At 34.3% G+C, this 15082-nt stretch overlaps 1 protein-coding gene across 4 annotated transcripts in view; it reads right to left on the reverse strand.

The window, feature by feature from the left end:
- Positions 1-1853: 1853 nt before the first annotated feature.
- Positions 1854-15082, reverse strand: part of AZIN1 (antizyme inhibitor 1) — a 30284-nt gene continuing 17055 nt past the window's right edge. For 3 of the 4 annotated variants that reach the window (XM_081265872.1, XM_081265873.1, XM_081265874.1), the window contains 10 exons: positions 13115-13311; positions 11031-11204; positions 9941-10113; positions 8566-8700; positions 7270-7351; positions 6816-6890; positions 5478-5640; positions 3413-3528; positions 2754-2968; positions 1854-2542 (listed from right to left, as the gene is read on the reverse strand). In XM_081265872.1, coding sequence (XP_081121998.1) covers positions 2431-2542; positions 2754-2968; positions 3413-3528; positions 5478-5640; positions 6816-6890; positions 7270-7351; positions 8566-8700; positions 9941-10113; positions 11031-11204; positions 13115-13216 — 1347 coding nt within the window. In that variant the 5' untranslated portion in view covers positions 13217-13311 and the 3' untranslated portion in view covers positions 1854-2430. The remainder of the gene's footprint in view (positions 2543-2753; positions 2969-3412; positions 3529-5477; positions 5641-6815; positions 6891-7269; positions 7352-8565; positions 8701-9940; positions 10114-11030; positions 11205-13114; positions 13312-15082) is intronic. The other variant, XM_081265875.1, reaches the window with a different exon arrangement.

Genomic DNA, 15082 nt, shown 5'->3' on the forward strand with positions numbered 1-15082 from the left:
CCTAAAACATCCTTGCTCGCTCCTATACTGAGATTCATCAAAACCTTCACTGTCATGTATGTTAACACCCAGCATCATCTTACTAAGTTGTTTATAATGAAGACTCTGAAAAAAATAGTTGCAATATACACAAAGCTGAAATGTAAAATCTCACCTCTATTTGTGACAGAAGCCATCAAAGTAAAACATGAGGAGGAATAAAAACATTTTATCTGTGTATTCAGAACCACACACAAGTTACCTTTACAGTTCAATTTACTATATAGAAATCATTTGGGTTTTATATTTTCAGTTAAATTTTGAACTGAGATTACAATAGTATATAAAAAGATTTTACATTAATTCAGTTGTTAGCATACCAAATTGAAATACATAGGTTCAAACTTCAGATTTATGGTAAACAGTCTTCAAATACAATACAGACATTTCTTAAAAGTTTCATTCACATATATCATTCACATGTGATACCTGCAACTCTGAACTGTTGCTCTCCTATGGGATGGCAAAATTGACATGCCATGAAGCTCAAGCCTGTAAATGTTAAGCCAAATGACTCAAAACTTGTACCATCTTTTAAAGGATTTGGCATTTCTGGACCACAATAACCAACAATATATGAAGAAGGTAGAGTGTTAATTCTTCTCATTTAATAAAAAAAAAAAAAAAAAGATTGCATGGTAATTGGAATTTTGCATAAAACCCCATCATTATACCTTGGTAAAGTCCAAGGGCAATTAGAGGACAATGGATTGGGGTCCTAAATTTTTTAGTAGAACCCATGAAATTCAAAAATGGGCATTAATTAAATCAAAAATATTAAGCACCTACTGGTTTGAGATTGAAATTAGAGATTCATGATCGATTTCTTTCCACCTTGAAATCAAGGTGTAAAAACCAGCTATTAAGTGCATTCCAAACTTCTCCTATGTAGCACAGGTAGAATTTTCTGTCCATTGGCACCAAAGTGAAGTCACATTTCCTCTTGGGGGACAGAAATTCCACATCTGAACATAGAGTAAGTTAGGAAAAAATGACCCCTGTTGTTTACTTTATTACTATTGTGATTCTGAGATCTAGGATTACTAATACACTAGCAGTGAACAAAGCAAATTCCTGACAACTGTCAGGTTAGTGCTGCTAAGTCCCTTCCCCAACCACCATAAAATTTTAGTATGAAAGATTTTAAAGGAATTGCTAAGCTGAACAAATAGAAAAACAAACAAGAAACTAAGGGAATAGTTCAAACCAATAACAAAAAGAGAATCCTAAAATTTGAAATCACTGCAATTAAAAAATTGAAGAAAAAAGAAAAAATTAAGTGTGCTTCACCCCATACCCCCTCCCCATTCTGAATTTAAATATTCTGTGCAAAAGAGCATCAGATTTCTGGTTATAGATGTAGCCCTTCTTTAAGTTTTAGTGCTCTGCAGTTTTCTGCAATTTTATCTCCCTCCCCCCAACCAAGTTTATTCAAAGTATTTAATAGAATCTTCCATGTCAGCCGAAAGATTTGTGATTCAAAGATTTACTAAGGTACTCTATGCATTCTACCTATACAGAAACACCTACTAATTGTTACAATTGGTTTATGTAGGATTAACAGTTTTTGGTGTTAAAATGGTTAAACATCATGCTTAATTAAGCACATCAACTCTCCATTAATGAATCTGAACTTCACAATGATTTACCACACTTTAAATTACTAATTAAATAACTGGAAAAAAAAATGGACTAAGCCAAACTAAACTTAAATGGGCTATAAAGAAAAATAACCCTCAAAACAGACCATATACACATCTATTTCAAAACTACCTTTCCTATCTAGCCCCTTTCCCAAAGTTTTAGCCTGAAAAAACAGTAAAATCTACACAAAATTTTATTGCAATCATACAAGGGTTACATTAGGTCAAATACAACAAATACTATGATGCAATTTTACATTTATTAAACTACAGTTCAAAGCACAAATTTACACATTCTAAATACACTAAACGTATCTAATGAAGTCACGTTTGCCTTCCACTGACATCTGATATATCTGGGTGAAAGACATTAACTTTACAAGACTTTTAAACACGAATCCTTAGTATAAAAACTGTGTACTTGTATGTAAACGGTTTAATGGGGAACCCAATTAGTGGGCTTCCATCTCCACTAAGTCATCCATTTTGTTGCATATTTTATTTTAAACACTTAAGGGGCTGTTCAAACTGGTAAGTTTAAATCTGGATACATTATCTAAATCTCCCATTACCCCCGAAATGAATTATAAATGAAAGCTGATTTCGTCTGGTCCCAAATAGCTATTACTATTAATTTTTGTTTCCAAGAGAATTAACAGAATAAGATTGTTTAATTTTTTTTCACCGGAATGTAGACCAGACAAGCTTAACCTGCTAACTTCAGATCTAAAGAAGCGTGAATGCCTGTTTAAGCTTCAGTGGAAAAGCTGTCTTCTTGGCTCAGCTGAATGCAAGAAGGCACAAAGAAGAAGTTCTTCATCATTGTGTCTGAAGTAATTCCAGCATCTTGCATCTCATACCTATATATAAAAAAGAAGTAAGCAAAAGATTGCAAATTATCTTTGCAAAGAAGAATCACTTAACAAATGAATAATAGAGCCATAACTAGCCTTCCAGTAATCCTTAAGATTATCATTTTTCAATTAAATTATCCACTTAAGAACATATTAGCCAATCTAAAATGTCACCTCCAAATATCCTATACCTACTTGAAAAAAAAAATCAGCTTACCAATCACTGAATGACATCATGTAATAAATAGCTGGCCTCTGAAAATCATTAAAAGCAGATGGTTCATGGAAAGAATCTGCTCCCATGTTATCAAAGATAAGCCAATCACCCACATTCAGCTCAGGAAGCAGACAGTTTTCCACAATCTGATCAAGCTCATCACAGGATGGACCCCAAAGGCTGCTTGTAAAGAGAGGCTCATCTTCCTTGTATTTCTGTAGGAAAGGAAAAGACTTTTTTTTTAAATAAGGTTTTTACTCAAACTCATGTAGGTACTGATGTTCTAGGGTGATAATAAGCATTTTTCACTAGCTTGGATCTCAACCTCAACTGTCCATGGAAGGAAGACCTAGGGCCAGGCACAAAGAATGATACCATTAAACACAAACACAGCAGACTAAAGGGCTCAGTGGAAAAAAAAAGGCGGGGGGGAACTCTCTAAACAGGGACATCTCCCCACTCTAAAGTATTTTCTCAAAAAAATTGGGGCACATATTAAAAATAAAACCTAGTTGTGGTTTTCTTTTCCTTTTTGGGGGAGGGAGGGTTGCTGACATGACATGCTAAGCAATGGCTCTGACACTGAGCAACACCCACCCCCTACAACTAGGTTTTTAAACTACCAAATAAATTTTGGTATTATTTGTAATAGAACTTACCTTGTGAACCTCTGGAATGGTATTTAAGTCCTCAGATAGTTTACTTGCAAAAGAACCATAAACACCATCATTCATATAATACATAAAAGCTGGTTCATCACTCCCGGTTTTTCCTACTAAGAAAAAAGATACATTCATAATAATATGTCTAATATAGTGGTTTAGAATGTATTATAAAATAAACTGAGTTTAATTATCTATAAGACCAGTATAATTTTCACATTTCTCAATATAGTAACTTTAAAAAAGAGAAAAAAACTTATTCAATGAAATACCTTAAAATTTAGCCTGAAAGACTGAACATACACTTCACCAAAGATGACCAATGAGCACATGAAAAAAGTTCTACATCATGAGCTACCATCACCTCCACAAACCTACTTTCTGGATCAACTCAAAGACTGGCAATACCAAAACATCAGTAAAGATGGGGAGCAACCAGACTCATGTAATATACACTGACAGTAGCAGGATGAAAAGGTAAAACAACATTGAACCTCTGAAAACACCCATTCTCTGACCAACAATTCTACTTAGCAAAACTAATATTCATTTCTTGGATTTTTAAATATTACCCTTCACAAATGTGAACCAGGGCTCCTGGAGACTGATGACAGGACTGAGGCAGGGAAAGAATAAAATGAGCCTGGAACACTGTTTCTTTCTTTTTTTTTTTAAAATTGAACCCAGGGTTCATTAAGCTGTAGCATCAGTCAAATTTCATGAAATACAAACAACATTTAGTTTTAACTTTAAAAATACTAATGGCTTCATTTCCAAAAAGCCAACTTGATTCAGTTCATCAAATCTCTTTCATGGGCTGGGGATGTGGCTCAAGCGGTAGCGTGCTCGCCTGGCATGCGTGCAGCCCAGGTTCGATCCTCAGCACCACATACAAAGATGTTGTGTCCGCTGAAAACTAAAAAATAAATATTAAAATTTCTCTCTCTTTAAAAAAAAAAATCTCTTTCATGCTATGGAGACTAAAATGTGATGTTACTTTTATCATACCAAAGAAGCTAAATTAGGTGTTCTACCAGGGAGCATATAGCCCTTTTTATTTTTTACTTTGAGACAGGTTCTCATTAAGTTGCTGAGGCTGGTCTCAAACTTGTGATATCATTCTGCCTCAGCTTTCCAAGAAGCTGGGATATTATGGGCATACGCCTCTTGTGCCTGGGGATCCTAGAACATCTTCATGTACCAGAAACTACAAAAGTCTTCAGTGAATAATGGGGCATGTCAAAGAACTCAAATCTGACTGTACAATAATGAAAGTAATAGATTATATAACCTATTGAGTACAATTCTCAATAAATATGTATCAATGTGTGGGGGAAGCAAAAACTATCCTTTAAAGGGCAACCACAGTAATAAACTTAGAATGATTTAATAAATGCTAAAACCAACGGGGTAAAAGTATGATGAAAAAAGGGAAATAAATGCAATATGTGATCCTGGATTGCATTTTAATTATGGAAGAGAGGAAACGTTTACTGTAAAGGACAGTATTGGGTAAATTGTTCATATTCCTATGGACTAATCCATACCAAAAGCAATTAACTCACATTAATTTAAAGCCTTACTTTCCTATAGTGATACTAACTGATACTATCTAATAATGCATTTTTACTGATTTGACTTGAAGAATGGATATAAAGATTCTCTGTTGTGTAAGAAAAATATAGGTTAGATTCTCCCTCTAATCCATTTGAGGCCAAGAGGAATGTTAACAGAGATCACATGAAACTGGCTTTTGATAAGGGATGAGAACCAATCATCTGGAAGTTCATCTCAAGCATGTGTGTGTGTGTGTGTGTGTGTGTGTGTATATATATATATATATATATATATATACACACACACACACACACACACATATATATATACACATATATATAAAACATCAATACCAAGAGAGCTGCGTTTAAAGTCTTATGAAACTACCTTTTGAAAAATTCCCCAGCTGGCTGAAAACTACCGATAATTTTGAGCATTTATTCACCCCCAAACTATCTGGAATTATCTACTAACAAAAATAAAACTATGAACTTTAATAACTTACCTCCAGAGGAAAATTTATCATTTTCGACAACTTTCTTTGCAATGATATTAACTGCAAGTGTAAATGCAGAAGACACATAGTAGCTTCCAGGTTCTGAAATTATCTTAATGCCAGAGCCTTCAGGAAAGTAGATATCCAACAGAGGGCTGATAACATGATTAACCTATGGATTTTAAATTCCAGATTATGGTATCAATGCTCGATTACAGAATTCTCAATATTAAGAGCTTCGCATCTATTACTAAATTTTCCTAGGAAAATTAAAAAGCTCTAATTACAGACCACAAAGCTTAGCTATTTAGTTAGGTACCTCTCCAAAAATGCACAAGTTTGCTTTCAAGTAAAAAATAAAAATAAAAATGTTGGTGGGGGAAGTACCAGGGATTGAACTCAATCAAGAGCACTCAACTACTGAGCTATAGCCCCAGCCCTATTTTGTATTTTATTTAGAGACAGGGTCTCACTGAGTTGCTTAGCACCTCACCATTGCTGAGGCTAGCTTTGAACTCATAATCCTCCTGTCTCAGCCTCCCGAGGGGCAGGGATTACACATGTATGCTACCACTCAGCTTTTCAAGTTAAAATTTTCTAACAACCAGAATGGCATTAATTTTTAAAAGCCTTATTTCATTTCAAACAAATTTCTAAATATTATAAAATGAGGGAAAGAGGGCTGAACAAGAAGGTGAAAGACATCAGTTATTGAAATTAAGTTAATCTGGATTTGGAGAATATAAACTGAAGGGCCTGGTATAGTAGCACACACCTGTAATCCCAGCAGCTTGGGAGGCTGAGGCAGGAAGATCACAGTTCAAAGCCAGATTTGGCAACTTGGAAAGACTCTAAGCAATTTAGCAGGACCCTGTCTCTAAGTGAAAATTAAAAAGGACTGGAGATGTGGTTCAGCAGTTAAGCGCCCATGGGTTCAATCCCTGGTACCAAAAAAAAAAAAAAGAATAGAAACTAAAATAGGAAATCTGTGTGATACTGACAGTATGGCTTGCCTAGTATTCACCAAGCCCTGGGCTGACCTGACCAGGACTACTAGGTGAGGGGATATTTTGTGAACCCGGTTCAAAGATTTTTTTTCCCCCTTCCCCATTGCTGGGGATTGAACTCAGGGCCTCATGTATACTAGGCAAATACTCTACCACTGAGCCAAATCTCTAGCCAAAGAATTCAAAAAATTTCAAGAATTTTAAACTTCAAAATTGACTAGGATTTCTCATTGCCTGTTGATTTTCTTTATGAATGTTCTGCCATAAACTTCTTATTGGCTCAATAAGAAGCAAAGAAGGTAAATTATTCCAATATATCCATCAACTGAAAAATGTTTACCTCTTCCAATTGAAATTCAGTTCCTGTAAAGCCTCCACCAATGTCTAACATGTTCATTGTAAAACCAAATTCTCCCTAGAGATGAAAAACAAACAAAACAAAACTTTTAAATGCTTTTGGATATGAGAACATTTCAAACCCTCCCCTGAAGGTTTTCTGATCTGTTTTCTGATCTTCAGTAATCAAATTCTTGGTTTTTATTAACAAGCAACAGATTAACTTGATGTTAAGTATATTACCATTTCCCTGATGTTACCTGCACTCTTTTAGACATGTAAAATACTATTTCATTCCTTTACCCACTTAAGGAGTATGACTACATTGAACCCTGAATCCTTGTACTATTAAACATATGTAAAACTGAGTAATTCACACAGACAAAAAACAATACTGAGTCTTAGTCTTAAATAATATCCTGGCTTAAAATACAAAATAATTTGAAGAACAAACTTACAGCCATGTCAAATACACATCGAGCATCAGATAGAGCATGTACGTATACTTGAGATTCTTTGCAAGCACTTGAAACATGAAATCTAAAAGAAATAAGAGTAATAAATTTAAAGCAGTACTAAGTTTTCAAAGCACTTTAATTCCTTTCAATTATCATTCACCATATTGATACCATTAGTCATACATTAACTTCATCAAATATCTAATAGAACAGTAGCCTCTAATTATCCAAGTCAAAGATACTAGGCTTTTAAGAAATGGTGATGTTTGAATGATATTGTAATGCTATGACAAATTTTTTTTTAATGAGTCAGATAGTCACACTTCATTGTAATAAAAGAGGACATGCTTTTATACAAATGGGATCTCAAATTTTGACAAATGTATCTGACCAAATATAAAACTATGTCACTTGTGAAATAAACACAAACATCAATTCAATTGGCTGAGTCATACTTATTAGTATTACTTCTTAGTGATATTACATACTTCAAATTAGAATTCTTAAATTTAACTCAAATACTGTTCTACTGTATCCTGATTGTGGCAGTTGTTATACAAACGTCAAAATCCACAGAAATGTAAACACCCCAAAAATGTTATCTACTGTGCAGAATACAGCAATCTTCAATTTTTTTTTCTTTTTTTTTTTTGAGAGAGAATTTTTTTAATATTTATTTTTTAGTTTTCGGTAGACCCACACATCTTTATTATTATTTTTTTTTAATGTAGTGGTGCTGAGGATCAAACCCAGCGCCCCGCGCATGCCAGGCGAGCGTGCTACAGCTTGAGCTACATCCCCCAGCCCAATCTTCAATTTCATTTAAAAGGTTACCAATTTTTTGTGTGTGTACAAAATATATGGAAAGATATACAATGAACTATACATCTTTGTGAACATTTTAAAAAGCAAGATCTTTCACTGTAATTGAGACTAGCAATGGACTGGAAACCCAGAAAACCTGGGGCTTAGTATTATTGTATCCTTAATTTGTTCTGAGATTTTGACCAAATCATTACACTTCTGAATATAGGTTTCCTTGCATTTAAAAAATTTAAAGGATAAAACAAAGTCTGATTTATTGGAATGGCCCTGAAGGATTAAAAGGAGGAAAAAAAATCAGATGAGAAACAAAACCTACGACGACTTAGCAATTGAATGCCATTTTAATATTCATTAAATTCTAGTAAATCCCACCCATCCAACCTAAAATGATGTGATTGATATAGGGGCTAGAGATGACGTTCTAGAGAGAAAGATTATCACCATAAAATGAAGTTTAAAACAAATACTCACTTGACCCCAATTATTTGGACATCAAGTTCCTTAGCACATTCCAAGAGATGCCTACAGTTCTTCAGTGTAGTGCCAAACTTCATGCTACCCTCTTCACCTCCAATAGCATCTTCTGTTGCAATATGTAGTAAGACCCTAAGAGAAGAGGAAGATGATTGGGGCAGAGTTGGTTTACATCATCATCAGCACATTTGAAGCCTGAAGATTGTAGGAAGTGTGTTGATTATGTTGTCAGTGCTCCCAAATCCAGCGATGGATGAATCAAGTGAACCTAATGAAAAACAATCCTGTATAGAGAAAAAACTAGCAATTAGGGCCTAAGGCATGAAGCTTACAAGGATGGGATTTTGGAAAATGCAGCAAGTTTATGACTCTTGTAGCAGCAAGAGTCATTTGGGCTCTGTAATGAGAAACATTACTTTCAAATGAAGTCCATCAGTCCATAAATCCACCTAGAAAGACTAAATTGAATAGCAATGCCATCAATGTCTTTCAATAAAAACACTGGGACTTTTAGTGTCAAAGTTCCTAGATTTTTTTTAGCTAGGTAACCCTTCATTATACACACTAAATATTTTAGTTACTACAAGTGTCTAAATGGCAGCATTTACTATGCTTGACTCAAATATATTTCCTTTAAAACCAGGAAAACCAAGACAAACTGATTAAATGTCTCTATTATCAGGAATTAAGTAATTGATAAGCTACCAAAAGCTACGAATACATAAATGCTGTTTGTAAAACCATTTACCCATGGAACTCCTAGTGAATGACAAATGATCAGAAGGCAAGACTGATGAAAGCAAAATCATTCCAAGAGGAGAATCAGCTCTATGAAGAAGGTACCATTTGGTTTACAATTTAACACAGTAAATAACCACGTCAAAGTTTGTCTTAAGACCACAAAGCAGTTAGGTTTTTTTTTTTTTAAAGAAAAGTGATTCCCTATAATTTTTCTTCCAAAAGGACTTTATCCCAAGGTTTTCAGAGCAATAAATGCTGCCAGGATACCTTACAAAACTTATATAGCTCAATAAAAAAAAAAATACAGATACGATACATCTTTTTCAGGAAAATATTACTCTTAATATAGCTATGGTCTCTAATTTGATTTTCACACTATTTTTTCCCTTGAATTTAAAATTAAGATTATATCCCAAAGTGCAAGTTACTTTATCCCAATTCTTCATCAAGAGGACCAAAGGAGACAATCAATAAAAATGCTATTAGCATTTTTCATATAGGAACTCTAGATAAATTGTAATTACCTACATACCACTGCTCTACCAAAAATTTCCCTCCTTCCCCGCAAAACACAAACTCATGCCCTAAGTAATCTGATAATATTCAAGTACTTATTTTTTTTTGGACTTACTTGGCATTTGGATGATTTCGTGCGATTTTCTTCAATTCAATCTCACTGTCACATGTCATGATATTTACTCCAATTTTTGCTGCATACTTTATCTGAGAAACTTGCTTGCAAGGACTTATGTAAATGATATTTTCTGGAGATACACCCAATTCCTGCAGTAAAGCCATTTCATTCTGTGAAAAGACATTTTGAACACTCATCTAAAAGGAAAAACTTTGATTGCTTTCATTCAATTACTCTCATACTTTTTTGCAGTGATGGGTTATAAGATAATCTAAGGCCTTGTCCATAAAATTCATAGGTTATTTTTTTTTTTTTAAGAAAGAGAGAATTTTTTTTTTTAAATATTTATTTTTTAGAGCTGGGGATGTGGCTCAAGCGGTAGTGCACTCACCTGGTGTGCATGCGGCCCGGGTTCAATCCTCAGCACCACATACAAACAAAGATGTTGTGTCCGACAAAAACTAAAAAATAAACATTAAAAAATTTTCTCTCTCTCTTAAAAAAAAATTATATATATATATATATACACATATATACATATATATATATATATATATATATTTATTTATTTATTTATTTTAGTTTTTGGTGGACACAACATCTTTATTTGTATGTGGTACTGAGGATCAAACCCAGCGACACGCGCATGCCAGGTGAGCGTGCTACCACTTGAGCCACATCCCCAGCCCCCATAGGCTATCTTTGATTAGACTAAAATTATATTTAATGCTTCCCTATACTTGTTTTAAAAAAGTAAAAATAAACCATTTAAAAAGAAAAAAAAACCCCTCAGTTTAGAAGTATTTGCTAGTCAGTAGTAGTTTGATCTAGAGAGCTAGCTCTAGGCCTAAGAATGAATAATAAAGTTCATGATTAACAGAGAAAGTTTTTCAAAAGATCATCACATTGAAACTTTTCTATTGGTAAAACTGAAGAGTTAATAGGGACTGTGTTTGAATAAAATTACTTAAAATCCATCCAGAAGTCAAAATTTTTTAATATTTGTTCTGCTATTGCTGTGGGTAGCTAGAAGTTAAAGTGAATTCTAAATGTTGTGATTAGTGAAAAAATAATCCAAAATACTTACTTTACTGGAACAAGCAAATCCAATTCCAAGAGCTGCCAAAATCTCAAGTACAGCTGGAGTAGAGTTGCACTTCACTGTGTAAAATGGCTTTATCTGAGCCACTACATTCTGCCATTGACTGTGTTTCTTCACAATCTTTCCAAGATCCCCCACGAAAAATGCATTTTTCCCTGTCTATTATGGTTAAAACAAAGAACAAAGAACCACTGAAAACAGACTATCATAAGTAGAAAAATAATCCTCACTTTTCCTTATATTCACTAGCATATTCAACTTTTTTTTATTAACAATTAAATTAGTCCTAGTAAACATTAAAAGAAAACTTAAAACACATTTATCTTCATTCTGTTTATAGTACCTCATCCATGTGAGGCATCTACCATTGAGCTCTAGCCCTAGTGTTGATCTTTTAAAATTTGACATTTTGCTGTATGTGCTATACTGGCATATACAATACACTCTTTTGGGGCTCTCATAAGAATCAATTTCCCAATTTTACTTTTTAGTAGTTGAGTGAAGGAGACCTATTTCCTTCCATGCTACTGTTACTTTGGCAGTTCAGGATATAATTTTTTGACTACAGAGAGGAGAATTTGGAATGTTCAACAAAGGATATACCTCCATTAAAACTGCACATTAAGCTAGGCGCAATGACACATGCCTATAATCTCAGTGAGCCCAGAGGCTAAGACAGGAAGATGGGAAGTTCAAAGCCAGCCTCAGAAAATTAGTGAGACCCTTCAAAAAATAAAAAGGACTGAAGGTACAGCTCAGTGGAAAGCACCCCTGGGTTCAACTGCCAGTATTTAATGGGCTAACTGCAAAGAGAGCTGGGATAAAACACCAGGTATTCAGTTTTATTTATTATCTTAGACAAAACGTGAAACTGGAAGAATGAGAGTAGGCAATGGAAAACTAATGAACTTGTGGGAATGGGGAAACTGTACTTAATGAATATTCAATGAAATTAAGCAGAAAATGTGCGGTTAGGAGATCACTATTCTAAATAACATGTGCCAGGCAAACCAGGGATAATGGGAGATAATACAAAGAATATTAAGGTATTTCTAAGATTATACCTGACCCAGGGGGAAAAAAAATGTTACAGTTAGAAGAGAATGATAAAGAGAAAAGGCACTAAAATCTGACTACAAGCTTCTTAGGAGCTGGTTGAACAGTATAAGTTCAAAGTTTGATAATGAAGGATGAGAAAGTAAGAGATTTTGCTAGGGTAAGGGAAGACTGCTCTAGCATTTCTGTAGAATCCAAGTCAAAAGAAGGATAAAAGTCTTTTGGGTATCCTATTACAGAACACTAAAATAACATGATAATCCAACAAATTTGAAGAATATAGGAAACTAGTTCCCCCCAAAATGAGCAAATCCTAGCCAGGCATCGTGGCAGATGCCTATAATCCCAACTAACCAGGAAACTAAGACAGGAGGATTCCAAGTTGAGACCAGCCTGGGCAATTTAGCAAGGTCCTGTCTCAAAAAAATAGAAGGGATAGAGTGATGAGGCTCAGTGGTAGAACATTTGTCTAGCATACCCAAGGCACTGGCTTCAATCCCTAGTACTGGGGTAGGGATGGGAATCCATTAGTAAGTTAATAAATGAAAATAATTCTACTAGTCTAAAATAAAAACAAATGATCTAAATTAGAGTTGAATATAATTCTGGAATGTATGACTTTGTACAGGTTGACTCTCCTGGGAAGTAAACATTCAGTATAAATTATCAAATTCATAATCAACATATGTAAAGAAAATTAAATAATGAGGTTGAGAAAAATTAATAAGAAGCCATGTGCTAATTAGGTTTTCCAGCAATGTTTTAAGAAAATAAACAGAACATAAGAGTTAGGTGCTAAAAAATAGAGAAGTGGCAATTATGAAACATTTTTAAATAATGTAGACTAAAAAGAGATACACTGTTCAAGGTAGGGGTGTCAGTGTTAATTTAAAACCTGGAAAAGTTAACCGAAATCAAACACTTTTTATCAGATTAACTTCTTAGAAATTAACAAAGCACTGATGTTTTCAAATTAGGAAAATTATTTTGAAATTATGAAATGGTGCACTTACAAGAGTATGTTCATAAACATAGTTATCAATAACATTTCCAAGGTTTGTTCCTTCATCCAACAGGCCAACAGAGTAGTTTGCATCGTCAATAAATCCTTTCATCTCAGCCGTATTCCACAAAGCCGAAAGTCATAAACCAGGAAAAACAAGAGACGGGCCACCAAGCCTATGTCTGGGTCCTTAGAATATGCAACAAACTGTCAAAATAAAAGTCATATCAAAGTCTGCATTATTTCAGTAGTTAAACATTACATGAATTATTAGTGAAAGTGTACCAAGTGCTTAATTTAGTCAAGAATTTGTGATCACTTAGCATTCAGAAACACTGAATTACTTTCATGCCCACTCTAAAAAGTTAGTGAATGTATATTTTATACATTTAAGAAATAAGCTCAATATAATTTATTGAGACGGTAACCCACCCAGGTACCCAATAACAAATAGTAGGACCAGGTAACTTCAGACATGTCTTACAATATTCTAGAGTAGATAAAAATAATAGAACTAGCTGGGTGGAGGATAGCTTCAGGGGACAAACCGTGACTTCTTTGAATATAGACTGTTCAGGTTTTATACTCAATGTAAATGATACTAGCTATATCAAGATAGCAATCCCAAGAGGTTATCTGACTTGGCAAAATGACTGGAACAGGAATTAGAACACCTGGTCTGGGCTGTTTTTTTTAGTACTATACAAATCTTACCTCAATTTCTCAAAATCTCCCTTAACCATCTTAAGTTACTTTCTCAAAAGGCTGTTGTAAACCCTGCCCTCCAAAAAAGCTTATGAAACAAAAACACCTGTTCAAGTGCTAGCTCAAAGAGTTAAAAACTGAGTTGCCAACTGATTTTTTTTTTTTAAGTCCTTGGGCTAAACCCAACTTTCCCAATCAAACCGTCCCACTTTACTTGGTTCTCATTTTCTGGGGCAACACTTGCTGCCATACAAGGCTCATCTTCTCTGCTGAATTTCACTGGTCCTTAGGTGATTTTAGGAAATGATTCCTTCTAACATAGACATGATAAAACAAGTCCTTCGGATAGACAGACTACCACTCACTTTGTGTGACTAATTCTATCTTGATAAACCTTATAGTTATTCCGGAGTCCTTCACTCCTCCTGCCACCCCCATCATTTACCACCTCCCTATATCCTGTGTAGGAGTTCATGTTGGGTGATGGTCCTCATCCTGAAAACGCACTCCATTTTCAAGGGTTCCCACACATAGTAGTATCAGCTTTTTGGTTATATCAGAAGAAAACTGCTCAGTAAGCTATAACATTAGTCAAATTTCATGAAATATAAACAATACTTAGTTTTAACTTAAAACAGCACTTTAATTCCAAGAAGCCAACTAGATTCAGTTCATCAAACCTCTTTCATGATAGGGGGAGACTAAAGTTAATGTTATTTTTATCACTCCAAAGAAGTTAATTTAGGCATATTTGCATGACAATTACTACTTATGCAGTGAAGTCAAATCATAGTCTAGACATTATCTAAAGGATGTTGTGCCCAGCAAGTAGACATTTTAGGCTAAGAATGCATATTTATCTTAAGCAATAAGGCCAACTAAGTGTGGATACTTAGTAGTAGGTTGACAGAAAAAGAACACTAATTCAAAAAGATCCATGCACCATGGTTGGCACCACCGTTTTACCAGCCAAAATAAACAAAATAAGCTTTTGTTTATTCTGAGAACTACATTTTTAAAAAAATTATCAAGATCTTTAGCCTAAATAAAATCTCAGTTCACTAGTCTCTTTAAATGCAATACATGTAGCATTTATTTGAGAAATCTTAGGTTATGGATAGTCCACCAAAGGCAACTGAGTCCAAAATCAAAAAGTTTATAGTTTGAATTGGGGATTGAACCCAGCACCTCATGCATCCTAGACAAGCACTCTACCAATAAGCTACATTATCAAAAATCTAGCTTTTAAAGTCAGGACAAGATAATTTTTGTA

This window comes from Spermophilus citellus (genome assembly GCF_964194105.1).
Source record: "Spermophilus citellus genome assembly, chromosome: 14".
NCBI lineage: Eukaryota > Metazoa > Chordata > Mammalia > Rodentia > Sciuridae > Spermophilus > Spermophilus citellus.